The 15,275-nt window shown below is 49.5% G+C and overlaps 1 protein-coding gene across 2 annotated transcripts in view; it reads right to left on the bottom strand.

Annotated features, from left to right (window-relative positions):
- Nucleotides 1-3,673: 3,673 nt before the first annotated feature.
- Ppp1r37 (protein phosphatase 1 regulatory subunit 37) overlaps nucleotides 3,674-15,275 on the bottom strand; it is a 36,685-nt gene continuing 25,083 nt past the window's right edge. For both annotated transcript variants that reach the window (XM_048433332.3, XM_085693507.1), the window contains exons 2-13: nucleotides 10,544-10,641; nucleotides 8,899-8,944; nucleotides 8,688-8,788; nucleotides 8,190-8,309; nucleotides 7,744-7,894; nucleotides 7,508-7,663; nucleotides 7,138-7,250; nucleotides 5,794-5,935; nucleotides 5,523-5,689; nucleotides 4,679-5,411; nucleotides 4,370-4,456; nucleotides 3,674-4,291 (exon numbers count right to left, since the gene is read on the bottom strand). In XM_048433332.3, coding sequence (XP_048289289.1) covers nucleotides 4,374-4,456; nucleotides 4,679-5,411; nucleotides 5,523-5,689; nucleotides 5,794-5,935; nucleotides 7,138-7,250; nucleotides 7,508-7,663; nucleotides 7,744-7,894; nucleotides 8,190-8,309; nucleotides 8,688-8,788; nucleotides 8,899-8,944; nucleotides 10,544-10,641 — 1,910 coding nt within the window. In that variant the 3' untranslated portion in view covers nucleotides 3,674-4,291; nucleotides 4,370-4,373. The remainder of the gene's footprint in view (nucleotides 4,292-4,369; nucleotides 4,457-4,678; nucleotides 5,412-5,522; nucleotides 5,690-5,793; nucleotides 5,936-7,137; nucleotides 7,251-7,507; nucleotides 7,664-7,743; nucleotides 7,895-8,189; nucleotides 8,310-8,687; nucleotides 8,789-8,898; nucleotides 8,945-10,543; nucleotides 10,642-15,275) is intronic.

Below are 15,275 nucleotides of genomic sequence, written 5' to 3'. Positions count from 1 at the left end.
TTGCTTCTTCACAAGGTTGAGGCTGGAACAGGGGTATGCCAGGATCAGTCAAGACCACCCTAACTGGAGCTGGAGGACCGAGACCACAGAAAGCTGAAGCGTTTGCCAAGTGCCACAACCGGGTTGTTTTCTTACGCAGCCCAGACTGACCTGTAGCAGAGATGAGCTTAAGCTTGCAATCCTCCAGTCTCCACTCTTGGATGCCTCACTCCATTCTGCTTACTCTATCTTGAAGACTGACTGTGTGTCTGCTAAACCCAAACAGACTGTCAGGATTTAGTCCCCGTACACCACAGGGCTTCGGTGTGATCTCACACAGGCCAAGGAGCTGGCTGTCACCAGTCAGAATTCTAAGAGCATTCTAAGAGTATCTCTGCTACTGCAATGGGCTGAGTAGACGAGAGCCTCAGTCTGTCCCAGAACCAGCGATGTTTGTAGCCCTTGGGGTTGACTGCCAGCTTGCAGGGGTGGTGTCCCTGACACTTATGGTGGAGAGCAGCTGCCCCCAAGCTGAGTTCCAGGAAGTCTAGCAAGGAACATATCCTGTGTCAGGGTGTCAGGGTCACTAAGATGGGTACAGCTTCAGAACAATCAAACCAGGTGGGCATGGCACTGCATACCTTTAATCCCAACACTCTGGCAGTAAAGGCAGGCAAACCAGTCTACAGAGGGAGTTCCAGGACAGCCATGGCTACACAGAGAAACCCTGTCTCACAACAAAACACAACCAAAACCAAGAGGGACAAATGGCTGCTTTCAGAGGGAAGAATTATGTGGCCAGATGATCACCTCCAGCCTGCAATGCCATGGTCCTGGAAACCAACTCTCCAGAGCTGACACTGTCTCCTGCATATGGAGATTCTGAGAACAAGAGAGAACTTTCCCAGCTGTTGTTTGTCACTCCAACCCAGCTGTCACATGGTCAGCCCTATGGCTGTATCCACATTCTTTCCTTTTCTTTGGTAAGAGCCAGAGGCTCTTGCTGTACTTCCCAGCCTGGCCTGGAGTTCCTGGGCTCCAATAAGCCTCGCGTCAGCCTCTCGAGTACTGGAGACTACAGATGGACAAGCAGGTGCTGAGGGTGGAACTGGCGTGTTTGGTGGGTACTGTACCACTGAGCCACACCCCGGCCCCCAATTCCCTTTCATAAGTACCCTTTCATGCTAGTTGGGGCCCATCCTAAGGGACTCCTTTTCACATGATCATGTCGGAAATGAGCTCCTGGGACTTTGGACCTCAGCACCTCTCTGAGGTGGACATCGTCTCTGCAGCAGTTGGGAAGGACCGATTTCTCATGCCATGTTGAGCTGGTACAAGCAGAGACATAGCTGGAGAAAGGAGGAGTCCTCCCAGACCCATGGAGGGTGTGTACAGGGCCAGAGCTACTGAGACTTAATACACTGACCACAGCCCCTGAGGTGTGGGACTATACTCTTAAGACCCCACCAGGCAGGCTTTCCCCAGAACCCAGAATGCCTCAGCTCCTGCCCAGCTTAGCCCAGAAGGGGCCAGTAGCAGGGTGGCTGTACTCGTGTCTTCTGTGGCTTCCCAAACAAGTGTCCGGAGTGCCTTAAGGAGTCGTGAGGTTGTCTGCAGCAGCTGGTGACAGAAATACAAGCCTTTAGTGTTTCAAAAAAAAAGGCTTCTGTGCTGGGGAGATAGCTCAGTGAATTAAAAAAAAAAAAAAAAGCTTGTTGTACAAGCCTTAAGACCCAAGTTCAAATTCCAACATCCATGCAAAAGCCAGACAGTGTAATGTGGCCGCCTGTAATCCCAAGATTCCTATGAGGAGATTGGAGCAGACAGAAGAATCTCCAGTTCCCGGGCCAGCTAGCCTGCTGAAAGAGATCCTGACTCAAATCAAACGCAGTAGAATCTACCCGGGGCCCTCTCTGATCTCTGTGAGTGTGCCACGGCAGGCATGCACCATATTCAAACACTAATTTGTACACACATCCATGTGCCTAAAAGTTAGTTTTAAAAAGTCTCTGACAGATACAATTGTGGGGTACAGAGGACTCCTACGTTTTTTGTTTGGTTTTAATTTTTCGGAACAGGGTTTTGCTGTGAAGCCCTGGCTGTCCTGGAATGCACCCTGCAGATCAGGCTGACCTCAAATTCAGAGATCCGCCTGCCTCTGACTCCCTAGTGCCACCTAGTGAGCTACCACACCTGGCAATTTTAGTGCTGCTGAATCAAGAATGACTCCCAGGTTTAGGACACCATGAGGCTGCAGGCATATTCCCATACAGGCAGGCGGCAGGCATTTCCTATAGATGGCTCCCCTACTTTTCACTTCTGGTCGTGCCCAAGACTGAACCAAGGCCACATCCAAGCAAATAAGTACCCTGTTGCTGAGGCCCACCTGGCCCCTCACTGATGGAGTCTAGGCCAGGGCTCACTGTAGGGCCATATTACACAGACCTCTATTTCTACATGGTATGGCAACCAGAATTCCAGGCCACAGTTCAGGCCTGCCACACAGAAGGTGGTCACCTAGCCTTTGGAGACAAACTGGCGTCATTCTAAACAAAGGGTCAGGATATACTAATGTTGCTCGGCTCCTTCTTTGTAATTTGGGAAGTCGCCTGGGAAAGAGGTGTTAATTTAGTCTGTGACAGAGCAGACATAGATAGGAAGATGTGACAAAATGGGCATAGAAAGGTGTGGATGTGAGCAGAGTCAGTCTCCTGGCTACCTAGGAAACAGAATGCTAATGAATTTCCCCCTCAGTTTATATTTTGGTATAAAAGCTGTTTGGAGAATAAATGTGGGTGATTTTTCAGGATGTAAACTCAAGATTTCATGAGGGATCCCTGAAAACTCCCTCCCGATAAAGCTGTATGAGTGTGTCTTTATTCCCACGATTTCCTGCTGCTCAGAGAAATAATTTATGGTTCAGGCTGGTCCCTGACCATGACAGTGGCGCCTAACATGTGGCTGATTGGTGAACACCCAAAACCACGAAGTGACCAGACATATGGAGAAAACCATGAGGAACCCATGAGAAAAATTGCACCACAGGTGGATACGTGAGTAATGAGCGTTCAGAAATAGAGAATAAAATTTAAAGAAGTATAGAGAAGCAGGAAAATTAAATCAGGAGTAAAAATTTGTAAATAATAAGTTATATGGATGTATGTATATAAAAATAAGAAAACAGTATTCCACTAAGTTAAAACACTCTTCACTTTCTAGGTCGCCCAGGGTGGCCTGAACTTACAACCTCCCTTCTCAGAATCTTTGGTGGCAGGGCTGACAAGCCTGTGTCACAGACCCGGCAGTTCTCTGGTGTTCTGCAGGGGAAAAGCTCTCCTAAAGATGGTCCACAAGCCAGGCAAGTGCTAGCGACAGAGCAGGCTGTTCACAGGTCCTGTGTGTACCCCCTCCCGCAACAGATGGAGCCAAGAAAGGACAGGCTGGACCTGCTATCTCAGCCACAGAAACACCTTCACCTGACACCTCGGGAACCTCCAGGTTGGCTGCAAGTTGGGGAGAGAATGAGCAGCCTTAATGTGCTGCTTTGTGGATGGATAAGAGGAAGTGGGGAGGTTTGTCCAGCCTTCTGGGTTTCCTCTGGGGACACTGGTACCAAGCCAGCAGACTCTGTGACCACCCACCCTGTTATTTGCCCACTGGGCAGCTGAGCCCAGCACGAAGCAGAGGCAGATGGTGAACCCAGCTCCCGTTTATTAGAAAAGGTGTGACAGCTGCACCAACAGGAGTGGCCCAGCCTAGTCCACCCTCACCCACACCCATCCACCTACCCACTGCCCACTGTTGTAGTGCCTGCCAGGGCGCAGGGTCCCCGAACTCCACTGCTGCGTGCCCAGCTCCCTGATAGAGTTTATTGCACTTAAGAAAGAAAGCTCTGTTCCCTTCAGCTGACCCCACCCCACAGGGGCTGGCAAACTCCATAACCACACTCACCAGCCAGGTCCTGAAAGGGGCCAGGAGGCCATCCCACATCTACGCTGCCTCCTACCCCTCCCCCAGGGCAGGCTGGTCAGTGGGCCATCTAGGACTGGAGCAGCCTTGTGGCCAGTGACCCTGGAGAGCTCCTCCTGTCCTCTTCTTCCTGTCCACTCCAGCCCCACCTTGGAGAGCTGCAGACACATAAATAGGTGCTCGAGTCCGGAAAGCCACTCCCAGGCCTGTGACCCTTGTGGCTGTAGTGTTCCTTGTAGCCAGGCCTGAGATACCCCGCCTGGTTTCCTGGGGGACTAGGCAGGGAGTCAGCAGATCCTTGGGGATGGCTTCAGCTCATCACAGATCGGCCGGAACAAAAGAACTAGGGAACAGAGGTGGGGATGGTCAGAGCAGACTCTTAGCTCTTCCTCCCCAGTTCCCACAGACATCACCTACTTACAGTGTCACAGTGTGTCCCGCGGGGCCTCCTGACTGGCCTCTAATAGCAGTTCTTCCAGCTTGCTGGCACCCTGGGGGCGGCTCAGTGCTATACGCAGGAGGTGACAGCTCCCTCAGAGGCAGGTGGGGCACAGCCTTGCCCCTCCAGACCACACAGTCCCCACCCCAGGGTGACCTCTGGGGCCCAGGGTAGGAACAGACAAATTCTTTTTCCTATCCCTTTACAGACCATTCTGAAGAAAGGGAAACTGAAGCCCACCCATGGGTAGTGCTTATTGATGGCCTATCCTCTGCCTCCCACTCTTCTTACCGTGCTCCAGGCTGCAGCTGCCCCCCTTAGCCTCCAGACCTGGGGGTGGTTCTGGGGGCAGTGCCAGGGCAAACTCAGGCTTCAGGCCGTTGGGAAGAGGCTGCCCTGGCTGAGATGGCTCCGGCTGGGGCTGAGCCTCTGATGACTCTGGGTGCTGGATGTCCATGGTCTGAGATGGTGGAGAGGCAGGTGGGGAGGGAGGAGAGGGTGGAGGGGAGGAGACAAAGGTGGGAGGAACAGGGAGCTCTGGCCTCTCAGGTGGACTCTCCACCCGGGTGACCACAAACACCTTGTGGCCTCGGCCTGGGCTGGAGACAGAAATACGCTGCTCAGTGGGGGAAGAGGGGCTCCCTGGGGGACTCTTAGCCCCAGGGCCTAGGGAGTCCGTGGAGGGTACGAAGGCAGGGCAGGGGGCTGAGGGGCTCTGGTCAGCACCACCCTTGTTCCTTTGCTGGTCCTGTTGCTTTTCCTCTTCTTCCTCCTGGTCAGAGTCTGAGTCCGAGTCTGAGTCAGGGCCAGGTCTGGGGCTAGGGGCCCCATTCTGTGCCCCCATGGCTGGCAGGTCTCCAGGCTCTTCCAGGGGCTGGGGTGCGGTGATGGTGATCTCGGGCATGGAGGCTGATGGCTGTAGTTGCTGCTTCTCCTCCCGCTCTCGCACCAGCACGAAGTTGCGCTTGCAGCCGTTCTGGATCTCAGCCAGCAGTGCCTTTTGCGTCTCAATGAAGCTCTTCACCTGTGGGACCCGGCCTGCTAGGGCTCTGTGTGGCCTCTGCCTCACCCTGGCCCACTTACCCTTCCACCTGCCCTGCCCAAGACAGCACTGGTATAAAGCAAGCACCCTCACCGCCTCCTTCTTGGGCTCTCGGTCCAGGTCCAGGCGAAGCAGGGAATGGTTCACCTTGAGGGCCAAGGACAGTGCCATGAGCCCGCCTGTCTTGATCTCGTTCTCCCGGAGGTCCAGTCTCAGGAGGCGGGGGCTCTCGGCGATGAACTCTGCCACGGCCACGGCGCCTGGGAGGGGGACCGCAGGGGCTGGCCACGGGCCCCACGCCTGGCCGCTGGCCGGCCGCCCTGTCGAGCCCCGCTGGCCCCTGCGCGCCTGGCCCGCATCCTACCCTCGCATGTGAGCTTGGTTGAGGCCAGGCCAAGGCGCAGCACACTCCTATTGCTGATGAGCCCGTTCTTGAGGTTGCGCACACCCTCATTCCCAATGGGGTTGTGGCCCAGGTTCAGTGTCTCCAGACTCTGTGTGTGCGGCTGGAAGGGACAGGGAGGGTGAGGGAGGGCCATGATGGAGGAAAGCCAGAAAGGTGTGTCAGGACAGGAGCCAGAAAAATGAGCCGAGGCACGCATCCTTTTCTTCTTTTGCTTTGCCTCTCAGCGCACAATCCTACCAGAGGTCTGGGAAACTCAAGTCCTTCCCATTCTGGGTCTCCCCAAAGCCCACACTGCCCACTCCCCAACAGAGTCCAGGTAGCCCCCATACCCACAGCCTGTCTCTGAATGGCTTTAAGGGCCCTGAAAGCCAGCCTTTTTGTAGGAGGGGACCTAGGCACTGGGCACAAAAGTGCCCTATCCCCTAGTACCTGCTTGAATGATTTTATATATTATGTGATAATAAAAAGACTAAAAACTTGCCAAGCGGTGATGGCGCACACCTTTAATCCCAGCACTCAGAAGGCAGAGGCAGGTGGATCTCTGTGAGTTTGAGGTCAACCTGGTCTAAAGACCAAGTTCCAGGACAGGCTCCATAGCTACTGAAAACCCTGTCTCGAAAAAACCAAAAACCAAAAACAAACAAACAAACAAACAAAAAAAAGAAAGAAAGAAAGAAAAGAAAAAGAAAGACTAAAAAGTACTGCTTCCCGAAATATTAACTTTTTAGGTCAACATATTCAGTTTGTGCAAAGCATTGTCCTGTGTAGTCTGCTACAAAAGGCCAGTTAAAGAAACAGGCCCAACTGGGCAAGGTGGCCCATGCCTTTAATTCCAGCACTTAGAGGCAGAGGCAGGTGGATCTCTGAGTTCTAGGCCAGACTCATCTACAGAGATACCCTGTCTTAGAAATAGGTGGGAGGAAGGGAAGAGAAAAAAGAAAGAAAGAAAAGGAGAGAGAGAGAGAGCGAGAGAAAGAGAAAGAGGGAGAAAGAGGGAGAGAGGAAGAGGGGGGAGAGGGGGAGAGAGAGAGAGAGAGAGAGAGAGAGAGAGAAATGAAAAGAAAAAATAGCCCAGGGCTAGCTAGCCAGCCCAAAGATCCAAGTTCTATACCTGAGATATTTATACAAGGTAGGAGAAAACTGACTCCTGCAAGCTGTCCTCCAATTTCCACGTGCAAGCACACACACACACACACACACACACACACACACACAAAGAAATAAATGTAGTAAAATATTAAAAATAAAACATGTGTTGGGGCCAGGTAGAATGGGACCAATGAACAGGGCCCCTGGACTCACCAGCGCCATGCCCAAGAAGGCCATGCCTGTGTGCGTGAGCTGGTTGTTCCACAGCACCAGGGTCACCAGACCCTTCCTCTGCTCCTTGAGACCCTCGCAGATGTAGGCCAGACCTAGGGGAGGCAGGCAGTCAGCGCCTCTTCCACCCTGGAGAGCATCTCTGCTCACGCTGTACCAGTGAGACCCAGAGGCTCTGGCCTGACTTCTGACCCTCGATCCTTAGGTTGAGATTCTCCTGCGCGGGCTCCCTATCAGGGCCGTCACTGTCAGAGGCAGTTCTGGGACAGGCCACATCTGTGCCCAGCACCCCCAACCCCCAAGCACAGGGCTGGGCATAGAAGGTGCTGGGTGACAGTGTGGACAGGCGCACCTGAGTCTAGCACGTGGTTGTTGCGCAGGTCCAGGATTTGCAAGGAGCAGTTGAACTTGAGCAAGTTGCCCAGCTGGGCTGAGTCCTGCAGGCCGTTGAGCTTGTTGTCTGCCAAGTACAGTTCTCGTAGGTTCATGTTCATCTTGAGAGCTGTGGCTGGGGAGTGGGTGGGAGTGAGTGACCAGCCCTTGCCCTGGGTCACCTGTTCAGCAGCAGGTCTATGGACACAGACTTACCCAGCAACATGAGGGGCCGCCCAGACAGGCTAGCATTTTCTAGGTGCAGCACTGCCAGGCTGCTGCGGATGCGCAGGGCACGGGCCACAAAGGGCGCAGAGTGGTCCAGCAGGGGTGTGTTGCGGGCGTCTAAGTATTGCAGGCAGCTTGTCTGGTGGGGATGAGTCAGGAGATGGGTCATTTAGTCGTCACAGTTAGCACCTGAGTCTGAGTTCCCTGATTCCTGTTTTGGGGACCCTCCTTCACCCTCCTTCCTGACAGTTCCACTTCCTTCCTGCCCCAGTCTTTACAAAGAAGAGTAAACAAGGGCTGGCGACAAGGCCACTTTCCAAGAGTCATGCTAAGGAGGAGTGAAGGAGGTGCATTCCTTTGTAGGAAAGCAGGAGAGATGGGCCTGGGGTAGGTACCTCCCCATATTGTTTCCTATCAGCCTGTGAGGTACCTACCTTACGCATCATGTGGGCAGCAGCCTGCCAACCCCGGGTGCCAATGTGCTTGTTGAAAGAGATGTTGAGGTGGGTGGCTGACTCGTAGTACTCAATCATGTCAAAGAGGGCTGAGGCACCCTGGGGATAGGACATGTGGGCTTGGCCTCAGGTCAGATGGCCAAGGAAAACACATGAACTGTGCTATAGGAGGAGTGCTGGGCAGGCCAGAGCCCCAGAATGACCCGGGAGGGTGGAGATCTACATCGTTCAGGAACACACAGCCCTCAGAGACTGCAGCTCTCCATGTGCCTCTCCGCCCTGCAGTGTGACAGCCAGGAAAGCTCCTGGTGGCCACATTTGCCCCTCACTCAGCTCCACAGGCCTCACCTTCAGGGCCTCGGGACCACCCTGGTTACATCAGATACCCCTTCTCTTCTACATGAGGCCCTGCCCTTGCCCTCTTCCCTACCCAAGCCTCAAGAGGGTCTAGTAGCCTAGTGGCAGCAGGATTCTTACATCTTCATCCAAGTTGGTCTGTTCCAGGTCCACAACCTTGAACTGCAGCCTCTTAAAGACCTCCTCCAGAGCCTCACAGGTCTTGTAGTCAAGCTTCTCCCCTGGGAAGGAGCAGGTACCTTTATGTGGAGAGGCCACACCACCACCAGTCTCTATCTCCTGCAGAAGCCACCAATCCCTTGAGCACTCTGTTCTCCTGGGGGATACACACCTTTTAGATCCAGGCAATTGATGCGTTGCTCAAGGTCCGTGAACTCCTAAGAAAGCAGGATGGGGCTGGTCAAGGCAGACAAGACATCCCAGCAACTGGGGTGGTCTGCCAGTGGGGCAGTCAAGCTCAATGGGCTCTGCCATGCCCTGCAGTGAGATGGCATCTGAAATAGGATTGGGCAGGGCAGCTGGACAAAGGCCCAGAAGACAAAAGGAGCTGGTTCTGAGCACACAGGGCATGAGATAATTCTGCCTGGAGCTAGGGAGACGCAGTCCTGTCACTCCAGCTGATGAACTGAGGGCAACGGTATCCATCATCACTGGGGAGATGTCCAGACTCAGGGAAGTCTGTCCCAAGGGATTGAGATGGGTAGGCTGACAGTCACACTGTGGCACTCAGCTAAAGATGAAAAGGCACTGGCTCAATTGTTTTTCCTGCCCCTTCCTGTAGGGCACATCTAACCCACAGACATGCCAGGTGCCGGTCTCTGGGCTTCACTGTCACTCCAGGGTTGAGCACTGTGACAAAGGCCCAAGACAGACAGGCTAAGGCTGGCTTGACAACATACTTGGCCAGTAAGGTGCAAGTCCAGCCAGGCCTCATCCTTGCCTCAGATGCCACACGGAGTGGCTCTTTCCCTGGGAGGCACAAGCCCCAGCTCTGCTAACTGCAGAATAGACAGAGTCCAGGAACACAGACAGAACATTGACCTAGGCACCCCAAGGACCCTGTGTAGAGATGGGGCCCAGAGGTGGTCATAGAGCAGAAAGCTACAGGCAGAGTTTGCCCACATTCACACTAACTCAGACAGTGCTTGGTGCCAGTACTTCTGAGCAAGCAATCTCTTCTGCAGATTCTCTAATAGGCTGAGGATAGAAGCCTCCTGGGACTAGGGGGAAAGGGAAGAAATGAGAAGTCGGTTTTGCTTTTCATGTCTATATTTAAACTCTTTTCAGGTGTGTGCATGCGTGCACACACACATCACTGTGCACATAAGAAAAATTTAGTCCTCTAACTCTATCTGCTATGTGGGCTCCAGCTGGTCACACTCAGGTCGACAGGCTGACAGCAAGCACCTTTACCCACTCAGTCACCTTGTCAGCCTGTTTTTCATTTTGGAGACAGGGTCTCATAAAACCCAGGTTGACCTCATTCAGTAGCTGAGGATGACCTTGACCTCCATCTTCCTGCCTCCACCCTCTAGGTGCTGGGATGAAAGGTAATGCCGGTTTCTGTTAGCTTCCTAAACAGTGGGGAGTGATCTTCTGAGGTCCAAATTTGGGTTTTTGCTGTTTTGTTGTTTATTGAGTTGGACCTCAATATGGAGCCCAGACTGATGCTTGCTCACCTTAGAATTTACACTTTAGAAATAATTTTGGAGTTCAGACTTGAATAAATTGACAAGATAACTTTTTTCTGAGGATAGAATTTCTTTAGGGCTGACAGAGCCAGAGGTTATCACTTAATGTGATTCTGGATCCTTGCTAATTTCACAGCTAAACAAAGGATTTCTGCAGCTGTGCTTACACAGGCCCTGGCTGGGGAACAGGCTGGGCAGGCCCCAGGGCTGTGCTACCTACACACTCACAAACACACATGCACGCGTGCATGCACAGGCGCTGTTGAGTGTCCCCATCCCTCATACCTGCAGCTGTCTCAGGAGCTTGGGGATCTGTCGGCAGTTCAGCTTCTGGCAAGCCTGCCTGTAGGCATTGATCACTTCATCCACGGTCACGTTTTGGGCTGTGGGCAAAGAAGCGGGCTCAGATTCCACAGCCCTTGCTTGCTGCCTTGCAGGGCCTTACATCCATCTCTCCTTCCCAACAGCAGCATGACAGAGCTCCGGGTCATGGGCATCACACACAAACTAGCACGGCCCTCTACAAGGTGCTGGGCTGTCAGGCAGTCGCAGAAACATACATAGCTCAAGACTTTTGCTTAAAACCCCTCCCCTACCACATGGGGAGTCCTAGCTGGGCAGGCCACCACCAAGTCCCCAGCAATGCCAGCACAAGGCTCAGTGGGTGCTCTAGTTTCATTTTTGTGAGAAACACCCTGACCAAAAGCACCCCTGGGGGTTATTCTTGGCCTCAGCTACAGGTTATAATACTTTACTGCAACAAAGTCACACAGGCAGGAACTCTCGACAACTGCTCACTCTCACTCCACACCCAGAGTCGGGGAGAGAGAGGCAAATGGACCTATGCTGCCTGCTAGTTTCCTTCTGCTTTACAACACATCTCAGGGCTTGCTCAGTCTATAAAACAACGTACACATTCAGCATGAACTTTCCATCCTACCTCAAGTGACAATCAAGAAAGCCCCAGACATGAACACAGCTCCACTTGATCTAGGTGATCCCTCATCAAAATTCTCTTCCTTAGACTAACCCACACGGTGGGTGGTTTAACAACCTGAGTGGATCCCTGGAACCTACATGGTGGAAGAAGAGAACCAGCTCTTCCAGGTTGTCTTCCAGCTTCATATATGTGTCTGGTACAACCGACACCCCCCAAAACAATATAAATAACTGTTTAAAAATTATTTTAAAAGGTTTGTTTTAGGGCTGGAGAGATGGCTCAGAGGTTAAGAACACTGACTGCTCTTCCAGAGGTCCTGAGTTCAATTCCCAGCAACCACATGGTGGCTCACAACCATCTGTAATGAGATCTGGTGCCCTCTTCTGGTCTGTAGCATGTATGTAAGGAATACGCTGTATACATAATTAATAAATAATTTAAAAAAAAAGGTTTGTTTTAGAGTCAGGCGGTGATGGCGCATGCCTTTAATCCTAGTACTCAGGAGGCAGAGGCAGGTGGATCTCTGTGAGTTCAAGGCCAGCCTGGTCTACAGGCTAGTTCCAGGACAGCCAGGACTATTCATGGAAACTGTTTCTAAAAACAAAACAAAACCTTTTTTGTTTTGTTTTTCAAGACAGGGTTTCTCTGATTTTTTTTAGATCGCTACTAAAGAAACAGTAGCAACTAAGGCACATTTAATTATGAAAACTGCTAGATTAAACCAACCTATATATTTTAAAAATGTCTTGACTTAAAAACTTAAGGACAGATATGAGAGCAGGGAAGAATATATCTTAATTTTAAGGGAACCATTTTGGGGTTGGCAAGAGGTTTGGCTCTAGAGGGGTTTCCAGGTGTCCACAGGGATGTCCCCAGCTAAGACCCTGGGTAGTAGAGGAGATGGTGACTGAACTGGCCTTGTCCAGTAGTCAAACTGATGACTCTTGAATATCACCATAGAACCTTCGTGCGGCAACAGATGGAGATAGAGACAGAGACCTACATCAGAGCACTGGACTGAGCTCCCAAGGTCCAGTTGAAGAGCAGAAGGAGGGAGAATATGAGCAAGAAAGTCAGGACCTCAAGGGGTTGATCCACACACTGAGACAGTGTACCTGATCTAATGGGAACTCACCAAAGCCAGCTGGACTGGTACTGAACGAGCATGGGATCAAACTGGACCTCTGAATGTAGCTGACAATTGGGGCAGACTGAGAAGCCAATGATAATGGCACTGGGATTTGTCTCTACTGCATGTACTGGCTTTTTGGGATCCTAGTCTATTTGGATGCATACCTTCCTAAGCCTGGATGGAGGGGTGGAGGGTGAGTGGGGAAGTGGGAGAAAAATGGGAGGAGTAAGGGAAGTGGAAATTTTGAATGATATTATTTATAAAGCAATAAAAAGATTTTAAAAATTTAAGTCAAAAGATATGTTACTTTAAGGAAGATGTTATGCTTTTATTTCCACAGGAAATGAGAGGCTGTAGATTCATTCCGAGTTAAATACCTCCTGAAATCTTGGTTACAGATATAAAGAAATAACCTAAAAGAACTACAAGACATGTGATGTATATTTTACTGCTCAAACACATAACAAAAAACAATCATTTTTGGCTAACGTGTACAATGGAGTCTATATTTATTAAAACTTTATGTATTTTTAGAACAAGGGGACCAAACACCAATGAGAATAGATGGTCCAGGTGACCCAGTACTTCAAAATGCCGTTGTTAGTCTCCTCAAAATTCTGCATCCAGAACAGCTTCAAGGCTGAGATGATATATAGCCTAACAGAAAACTCCAGTCAGGACTGGACCATAATCCTCAACTTTCTCAGGGTCCCTCAAATAAAACAGTGCCCACAGAAAACAGAAAACAGTCCAGAGAACTATGCTCATATATAGATGCTATTATCATTTAAGGGGGATTGGTTACAAGTTGTTACTGGTAATAGTCAGAAAAAAAAGCTGCTCAAGGGAGTTAGATTCAATAATCTTGTTCTGAGGAGAAAAGGGGGCGATACCGAAATGATAGGATAAGAGGGTAGATCAATATTTTACATTGGTATAGACTTTGGTTTATAGACACAAATTTAAGGTTAATTTTGTTGTGCTGTACATATATTTCTACTCTTGTTTAGAGTACTGTGTTTATGCGGCTCATTTAAAAGTGTAATGTATAATTAGGAAATACAGATTAATAGTTAATCATCTATAATAGTCAAACTTATATAGTAATGTTAGATATGTTTTCAAGGCTAAACAGATATATTTAGATAGATGGTCTTCAAAGATCTATAAAATATGGCATTTATAATGTTTTAATAACATAATACTTTTCTTGACAGTGAGACACATCTGCTCCTGGCAGCACCAATTTACTTCAGAGAAGATAATGAGTATCAAAAAACTCCATTTGGAGTTTGCTTTCTTGGTGGCAAAAGCTACCCATTTGGGCAAGAAATTGCCCTTCCCTTAATTACTGTTCAAACTAGCCCAGCAGGATGCAAAAGAACGTGACTGCCAAACTTTGCCAAGCCCAGGTATGACAGCCCTTCAAAATTCCCTGTTTCTCAAAAAAACTGTTTAACCCATAGGCCAAAGTTAGATGCCCCAACATTATAAAAAAACCTAGGGTGACTGTTCATGTCCCTGTTGTTGGGCAACATTTCACTCTTCTGGCGATAAAGACTAGATAGTCATAGTTAACATAATAAAATATTTCCCCCAATTTTGCCAAAACACAAATAAACTAGATATTGTAGTTTTTTAAAAAGATTTTATTTATTATGTATACAACATTCTGCCTTCATGTATGCACACCAGAAAAGGGCACCAGATCTCATTACAGATGGTTGTGAGCCACCATGTGGTTGCTGGGAATTGAACTCAGATCCTCTGGAAGAACAGTCAGTGCTCTTAACCTCTGAGCCATCTCTCCAGCCCTAGATATTGTAGTTTTAATTCTTACTTAATAACTGTTTTGTTGTATACAATTTTACTATGCTAAAATTAAAACTTTTCTTTTTTATTTAGACAAAAAAAGGGGGGAACACTGGGGAATATTCCTTTACAATGTGTGAATATACTTCACTGTGATTGATTTAATAAATAAGCTGACTGGCCAATAGCTGAACAGAGCTAAACTGAGGATGGGAACAAGAAGGGTGGAGTCCGGAGTGGCTAGCCAGATGCAGAGGGACAGGAGACGAACATGCTATATTAATAAAGGTACCACCTTGTGACAGAGTGTAAATAAGGAATATGGGTTAACTTAAAATGTAAGAGTTAGTTAGTAATAAGCTTAAGCTACTCGCTGAGCATTTGTAATTAATATATGCCTCAGTATGTTTACTTGGGAGCTGCTGGTGGGACGGAAACTTCCATCTACATTTCTGTCTGCCCGGATATTTTGCTTCTGAATGTTTTAGAAAAAATACATTTAAGCCAGGCATTGCAGTTATTTGGGAGCTGAGGCAGAAGGACCCAAAGTTTAAAGGTAGCTTGGGCTACAGAGTGAGTGCAAGGCTGGCTTGGGCAACTTAGTGAGACTCTGTCTTAAATTACAATAAAAAAATAAGCTGAATATATAGTTCACTAATAGAGCCCCTGCCTAGAATCCGTCACTGAGGGGCTGTGAGGTGTGGCTCAGTGGTAGAAAGTTTACAAAAGTCCTAGTTCAGGGCTGGAGAGATGGCTCAGAGGTTAAGAGCACTGACTGCTCTTCCAGAAGTCCTGAGTTCAATTCCCAGCACCCACATGGTGGCTCACAACATCTATAATGAGATTTGGTGTCCTCTTCTGGTGTGCAGGCATACATGTAGACAGAATACTATATACATAATAAATAAATAAACCTTAAAAAAAAAGTCCTAATTCACATCTCCAGTACCCCATGAACCCCACAAAACATGAAACAACAAATGTTCTCATATCACATAATACTTGAATATTTTGGGAGCTCACAACGACTTTGCAACAAAATCAATTACAGCCACTTCCACTGGGCTATTGAGGTGACCACGAAGAGAAGCACAAACAGCAGGTGACGATTTTAAAAGGTGGTTACTTGTATC

This window comes from Myodes glareolus, chromosome 1, assembly GCF_982192425.1.
Source record: "Myodes glareolus chromosome 1, mMyoGla1.1, whole genome shotgun sequence".
NCBI lineage: Eukaryota > Metazoa > Chordata > Mammalia > Rodentia > Cricetidae > Myodes > Myodes glareolus.
The sequence above is the reverse complement of the archived record's forward strand: the minus strand, read 5'-3'. Positions and strand labels throughout refer to the sequence as shown.